This window comes from Mus caroli, chromosome 15 (assembly GCF_900094665.2).
Source record: "Mus caroli chromosome 15, CAROLI_EIJ_v1.1, whole genome shotgun sequence".
Taxonomy (NCBI): domain Eukaryota; kingdom Metazoa; phylum Chordata; class Mammalia; order Rodentia; family Muridae; genus Mus; species Mus caroli.
In genome coordinates, this window is record NC_034584.1 from 29,253,043 (window position 1) to 29,260,592 (window position 7,550).

The 7,550-nt window shown below is 42.6% G+C and overlaps 1 protein-coding gene across 3 annotated transcripts in view; it reads left to right on the forward strand.

The window, feature by feature from the left end:
• Window positions 1-7,550, forward strand: part of Matn2 (matrilin 2) — a 136,463-nt gene that overhangs the window by 3,132 nt on the left and 125,781 nt on the right. For all 3 annotated transcript variants that reach the window (XM_021183581.1, XM_021183580.2, XM_029470140.1), the window contains exon 2: window positions 5,374-5,538. In XM_021183581.1, coding sequence (XP_021039240.1) covers window positions 5,397-5,538 — 142 coding nt within the window. In that variant the 5' untranslated portion in view covers window positions 5,374-5,396. The remainder of the gene's footprint in view (window positions 1-5,373; window positions 5,539-7,550) is intronic.

Below are 7,550 nucleotides of genomic sequence, written 5' to 3' on the forward strand. Positions count from 1 at the left end.
TATAAATATAACAGGCGGGGGGGGGGGGGCTGGGGGGTGGGGGGAGTCTTCATTGTTTTACCAGTCAACTAGCTCTGAGGCTTTAGAGGGTCTCTAGCTATAAACTTTAGCGTTCTGTTCTCAAAAGTAAGATCTTGTCTGCTTTGGTGGGGATCAAGCAAAAATACTTGGTTCCCTGCCTAGCCTGTCATAGGCACTAAGCTAACATTAATGCTTTCTACTTTTTTTCTTAATTATTTATTTTTATTGTATGTATTTGTGTGTATGTATCTGTGTTAGCACACACATAGAGGTCAGAAGACAACCTGTGGAAGTTGGTTCCCTGCTACCACATGGGTCAGTTTACCCACTGAACCATTCCCCCCAGCCTGCCACTTCCTTTTCTTATGTGAATGGGGCTTAGCATTGGCTATAGACTTTTCTAGGAGAGTAGGGTTCTGTGGGTCATGTTTAGGTAGAGATACCACTTTGTTGTCATGCCTCTTACTGATGGTTCACTGCATACTGGAGAGTTGTGACACACAAGTGAGGTCGCTTGAATATAGACAGCCAGATCTCTCAAGACCCACAGCTCATTGTTCTTGACTCTGGAGGGACCCTACTTTTCTGGTGACTCAGATAGTGATGCTTAGAATGCCCCCAGCTGTTAGAGCAGCCTCCTTTCTCTGTCCCAACCTCTTGGTAAAGCTTCCTAAAAGAACCCATTGTCTCATGGAAAGGAGACAATTGTCTAAAACAAAAGTCAAAGCCTTGCATTATTTCAAAACATTCTTTCTGTGCCCCCTGCTGCTTCACTGGAGGCTGTTTCTCACACAAAAGCTCTCATTTGCTCAGAGTTGAAAGGACTGTCCTTAAAAGCCTTTTAATTTTCCTCTTAGGGATGTTACATATTTTTCAGATGCCAAGAGCTATAAATGCCAAACTAAGAAAGTACCATTGACTTGAGGACATGCATCAACTTATTATTATGTGAAAAATCCATATTGTCTGATTATAATTATATTACTTAATATTGTCATTATTATGTATTTATATAGTGTCTTTTCTATTTTAATTAGCATAAATTAGTGAATATAGTAATGGTTTTCATTACAACTTTTCAGACACATGCCCAATGCATTTAGACCATATCTGCCCCCATTATCCTTTCTTGTTCCCATCCTGATCCCACTCATCCCCTTCCTCTTCCTAACTCATCCCTCTTCTACTTTCATGCCTTAAAGCTTTAATGGGGGTTCACGTGGAGATGGAGAACAACCTTGTAGAGTCAGTTCTTTCCAACCAGATCTCCAGCCTTGAGAAGCAAGTACTTTATCTCCTGATCTGTCTCACTGGCCTTCATGTCTGTGTGGTGCATGACCCAACCTCAACCCTCTTCTCTGTCTCTGCCTCTCTCTCTCTCTCTCTCTCTCTCTCTCTCTCTCTCTCTCTCTCTCTCTCTCTCTCTGTGTTTGTGTGTGTGTTTTAAGATCGGTTATAGAAACACAGGAAACTTACAATGGCTATACCACTGAATAAAATATCTCTCTCCCTCCCAGCAACCATTAGCTACTTAGAGATCCTTGGGAGGGGCAGGGTCTGGGAGCTTGTCTCCCCTGCACGGGGGCGAGGGGGATATTAACAGGCCCACCCAACCCTGTGCAGGTCTTGTATAGGTAACCAAAACAGCTGAGAGCTCACCCATACTATAGCCAGGCCATGCCCAGAAGACAACATTCCACAATATTCCAACCCTTCCTCCCGCTCTTCTTCAATGCCATTTCTTTATTTTATAATAGCTTTTTTGAAGTTTACCTTACAGTGGAATTCATTAATTTTAAAGGGTATGATTTGGTAAATTTCAACAAATGTGTCGCTCCATCATAACCATAAGGTAAATGTTCCCATAGCCTCCTAGCTCTTTTTCTTTGTCTGCCCCATGGCTGGTTCCTCTTTCTTACCCACAAGCCCATTGGTTTGCTTTCTACTCTTGTTATGTAGTTTTGCCTTTATTGAATTTCCTCTAGCCAGAGAATTCAGAGCATAGTCCTTTTGTGTCTGCTGCTTTCATTTGGTGTCTGGGGTTTGGCTAGCAGAGCACCCCGAGTTGCTCAGTAGGAGTCCAGTGTGTAGATGCTCTGTAATCTGTTTCCCACTCATCAGCATCAATTGGGGATTCCCATGCTCAGTGTTGGAAAGCACAACCTCTGCAAGCATCTGGGAAAGAGTTATTGTGTCCATGGATGCTCTTGTCTTCTGAGTAAGTGTGTAGGGTCAGGACTCAGAGGACAACGCTTCTGTTTTCCTGGGGTTGAAGGGTTTCCTAGGGTGTGGCCTTTGGTGCTAAAAGTGTGGGTGAATAGAGACAGTGAGTTACCTTTTCCCATGTTATTTAGGATAAGTTTATGAAGAGCTGTCAACTGTGCTCCAGAATGACACACCACTTTGCATGCTTACCAACAAATCATGAAGGTTCCAATGTCCTTGCATCTTCTCAACATGGCAGGCATTGTGTTGTAGTGGCTACCCAGCAGGTTTCTCATGGTGCCTCTGTCTGTGTTTTTTTTTAACAATAAACATTTGAAGGTCTTTTCATGTTCGTCCTTTAGTTATCCTCTTGGTAGTGGTTTGAATAGGAATTGCCTCCATAGACTCATCCTGTATTTGAACGCTTGGCCATAAGGACTGGCACTATTAGGAAGTGTAGCATTGGTTGGAGGGCCAGTGTCTGTAGGAGGGTGTATATTAATTACTGTGGAGGTGGGCTGTGAGGTCATTTATAGTCTCAAGCTATGTCCAGTGATACAGTCTCGGCTGACTCTCAGCTTCTTCTCCAGCACCATGTTTGCCTAGACACTGCGGTGCTTCTCACCATGACAATAATGGACTGAACCTCTGAAACTGTAAGCCAGCCCCCATTAAATGTTTTCCTTTATAAGAGTTGCCATGGTCATGGTGTCTTCCCACAGCAATAGAAACAAAAACTAAAACATTCTTCAAACCTTTGCATATTTTAAAGTGGTCCTTTTTTATTGAAAAGAGTATACATTTTTATATTAACTATACAAATAATTAATCATATATATTTATAAATATTTCTACCAGTTTGTGGCTTACCATGTTATTTCCTTTTGAAATGAGAAAACTTTAAATACTTTCAGATATTTATATATATTTTAAAATTGTGAATTGGAGGCTGATGAGGTGGTTCAATGGGTAAAGTTGCCCATTGTCAATCCTGACAACCTAAGTTTGATTCCTGGAATTGACATGGTAGAAGGAAAGAATCAAATGCTGCAAGTTGTCCTCTTGAGTTTCATGTGCATACTGTAGCACACATGTATCATACATGTGTATACACATACATAAAATAAAATGTAAAAAGCTTTTAAAAATTATGAACTTCAGTACTGTTTTGTAAGTAAACATATTAGCTGGTCTTATGCTAATTAAACGGCTCACCATGACAAAATTAGTCATGTATCATTCTGCACTCAATGACTTGTGTGTAGAATGATAAGAATAACAGCCAGGGCTCTGTAGACCAGCCTGGACTCAAACAGAGCTTTGCCTGTCTCTGCCTCCTGAGTGTTAAGATTAAAAGCATTTGACACCACCAGGGGCTAAGAAGTTTCTTTGATAAGAGGTATGAACTAAACTTAACTGTATAAGGATAAATATTTAGAGTATGGTTAGAAACTGTACTGGTTTAGTAGAGTTGTGTTTAACCCATTTTTAACATTACATTGGAACTTGGCATGGTGGTGGGGAGACAGAGGCAGGAGGATGTCCTTGTGAGCTGGAGGCCAGCCAGAGTTAGATAGGGAAACCCTATCTCAAAAAATAAACACTAACATTATAGATCAACATGCACACATAATTGGCTGGCATGCAGAATGATAAGAATAACAACAAATATGGCTAGAGAGATGACTCAGTGGATGAAGGTGCTTGTCCCCCAGCCTGACAATGTGAGTTGAGTACATAATATATTTTTGTATGGAACAAAGCAGATTGAACTGGACAATATTCTACTACACAAAACAAATCAGAAACAGAAAGACAAATTTTATTAACTCACAGTGATGATGCCACACCATCTATGTCATAGCAAGTTGTGTGATTAATATTGAGTCATTATGAAAACAAGTAATAGCTTTTAAGATGATACAAAGGACTGTTTTGTGGAGAGATGGCTCAATTGTTGTAGAAAGTATCTAATCCCAATCCAGGGTTTCTATGCTGCCTGTAACCATTTAGTTCCTGAATAAAAGACACATGCAATCTCTATGTTTACAAGAAGTCTAATCAACACAAGAGCTGAGCAGATATCTACCCTCTGTGCTATTAAAAATCTATTTCCTATAGCTAACCTTGAATTTGTTAACTCCAATTGGCCAGCCCTCTGGTCCATGTTTAAATGAACTCACCTAACTCATGGCAGCTCCTCCTTCCTCCTCCTTTCTCCTTGTCCTTGTGGTTCTCTCTCAACCCCCAACCCCAGGCCTGGGAACCCTAAAACCTGCCTATGTCTCCTCTGCCCAGCTATTGGCTATCAGCATCTTTATTTACCAATCAGAAATAATCTGGAGGCAAGCATCACTTGGGTCTACATGCAGACTCTCCCTCAGGGGCAACCAGATCTTGGAGACCCGCATTTAGCATCACAATACACAGCAAGAGACCATTACTGAGGAGCACTGACTACTCTTGCAAAAGACTGAGGTTCAGTTCCCAGCACTCACTTGATGATGCCCAGTTGTCTGTAACTACAGTTCCATGGGCTCTGTTGTCCTCTTCTGGACTACAGAGGTAGTGCATGCATGGGGTATTGCTGGGAGCTGGGGGCTGGGGGCCTGGTGGCTAGAGGTTGGATCTGGGATCTGGAGGTTGGGGTTGGGGTCTGGGGTCTGGAAGTTGGGTCTGGAGGTTGGAGGTTGGGGCTGGGGGCTGGGGGCGCACAACTGGCACCGTCATACTACCCATGTCAGCTGCACATTGATTTCTATGGACATTAATAATTAATTAATTAATAATTTGTGTAATTTGCTATTGATAGGCAGAAAGACCATTATTACCTTAATTCTAGGATCTCTTTTCCTCTTTCAAATCTAAGATGTAGAATGTGCCTATGATTAATAAATAGTACCTTGAATTCATAAAAACCTTCAAGATAGATTTGTGATCCAAGGTGATGATGGACTTCCCATGGCCCCTGCCAGCTCAAGAGAACTCCGGAGGACCTGGCCAACACGTGGCACCCTCACGTTTGGAAGGGGCAAAGTCAGACAATTAGCATGTTTGGGACCTGAAAAATCAGGGCAATGGGGCAGCAGCACCCTAACATCAGGGACGCCCAGAAATCTAACTTGCCTTTCTCGTGTTGTATTATAGCTGCAGCCCTGCTTCTCTTGAAGATGGAGAAGATGTTGGTGGGGTGCTTGCTGATGCTTGGGCAGCTCTTCCTTGTCCTCCCAGCTGAAGGCAGAGAGCGTCCCCAAGCCAGGTCCCCTTCCAGAGGCCGTCATGTCCGGATGTATCCGCAGACTGCACTGCTGGGTGAGTGAGAGGTCCTGCAGTTGCAGGCAGTGTGTGTGTGTGTGTGTGTGTGTGTGTGGTGTGTGTATGTGTGATGTGTGTGTGTGTGTGTGTGGTGTGTTTGTATATGNGTGTGTATGTGTGTGTGTGGTATGTGTGTGGTGTGTGTGTGTGTGATGTGTGTGTGTGTATGTGTGATGTATGTGTGATGTGTGTGTGTGTGTGTATGTGTGTGTGGGGTGTGTGGTTTGTGGGGGGTGTGTACATGTGTGGGGTGTGTGTGTTTGTGTCCCTGGACCAGAGTGCCTGGGCTGGGGAGGCTCCTGCCTCTGAGTTCTCTGCTGGCTGTGCTGTGGACTGGGGGAATCCCACTGGCAATTGACACCTGCATTGAGGATGCAAAGTATTCGAGTTTTTAAATTAAAATTAAGCTTCTATGTTAAAGCCTTGAGTTTACCGTGGGCATATAATTTTGCTCTAATACACAAGGCCAAAGAGTTTTATTCTGAAAATATCCTTGCTGAACTTGCCTTGATAGGGGTGTTATGAGAATAGAAAATATATTAAACTTGTCTGGATAATGCCATCCATATTCCAGCATATGGTGTTATAGGGAGCAGCAGGCAATGCAGACAGGCAGAGCCTGCATCCAGACACAGGGAATGAAAATGGCAGGTCTCAGTGATTTCCATTTAATAAACATGTTTTCTCCAGAAAGAAAATGCCACAAAACATACAGAATACCAACAGATTGTCAGGTCTGACATGCAGTCTAGCTGTTAAATGCAGTGAGAACATATTTTGGAATGGGTCTGGATTCAAGTCCTGCTGCTGTTTCTCACTGGGTAACCTCTCTGAGGCTCCATTCCCTCCTTGGTAAAATGGAAGCAGAGAGTTGGCTTTGGAGCATTTTCAGGGAAGTAAATGAGGTGGTTTCTATAAATTCTAAATATCTAGTAAACATATCTAGCACAACCTATCTATATATCTAGCACAACCCTGAACGGTCTCTGAAACACTTCACCTTCATAGCTTGCAGGCTATGAAGAACATAGGCCCTTCAGACAGGTGTCTGGGAAGCACAAATGACAGTCAGGGACTGATGGATTGAAGAACCATGCTGATAGGGCAGAACCTGTTCTAACTGACCAAATACTAAGCCTGTCTTTATTCTCCTGAGAGTCCCTGGTTTGTAGCACCATAAATGTATGCCTTCTACATACTTTGAAAAGAACTGGAAAATGTTTAGCATGTTAAAAATTAAAGATATTTATATGATAAACACCATAAATATTTAAGTATATATAAATATCTTATATACATATCTTGATATCCTGTATCACCATCTGTGACTGCATAGTTGGGATTATTTTATTTTATTTTTTTGACGTTAGAATGGAATCCAGGGCCGTTCACATACTGGGGAAGCACAGCATCACCAAGCCATGTCTACAACCTCATAAGGAGTTTTTGATTTTTGGGGATGAGCCATCCCTGGTTTAATTGGAAAAGCATACGCCTTCTCTTTCTTTTCTTGGCTCCAAGTCTGTCTTTCTGTCTTTCTTGTTTTATTTTTATTTATTTATTTTATTTTTTATTAGGTATTTTCTTCATTTACATTTCCAGTGCTATCACAAAAGTCCCCCCATACCCTCCCCTCCTCCCCTATCCACCCACTCCCACTTCTTGGCCTTGGCGTTCCCCTGTACTGAGGCATATAAAGTTTGCACGACCAATGGGCCTCTCTTTCCACTGATGGCTGACTAGGCCATCTTCTACTACATATGCAGCTAGAGACACGAGCTCTGGGGTACTGGTTAGTTCATAATGTTGTTCCACCTATAGGGTTGCAGATCTCTTTAGCTCCTTGGGTACTTTCTCTAGCTCCTCCATTAGGGGCCCTGTGATCCATTCAACAGCTGACTGTGAGCATCCACTTCTGTGTTTGCTAGGCCCCGGCATAGTCTCACAAGAGACAGCTTTATCAGGGTCCTTTCAGCAAAATCTTGCTAGTGTATGCAATGGTGTCAGCG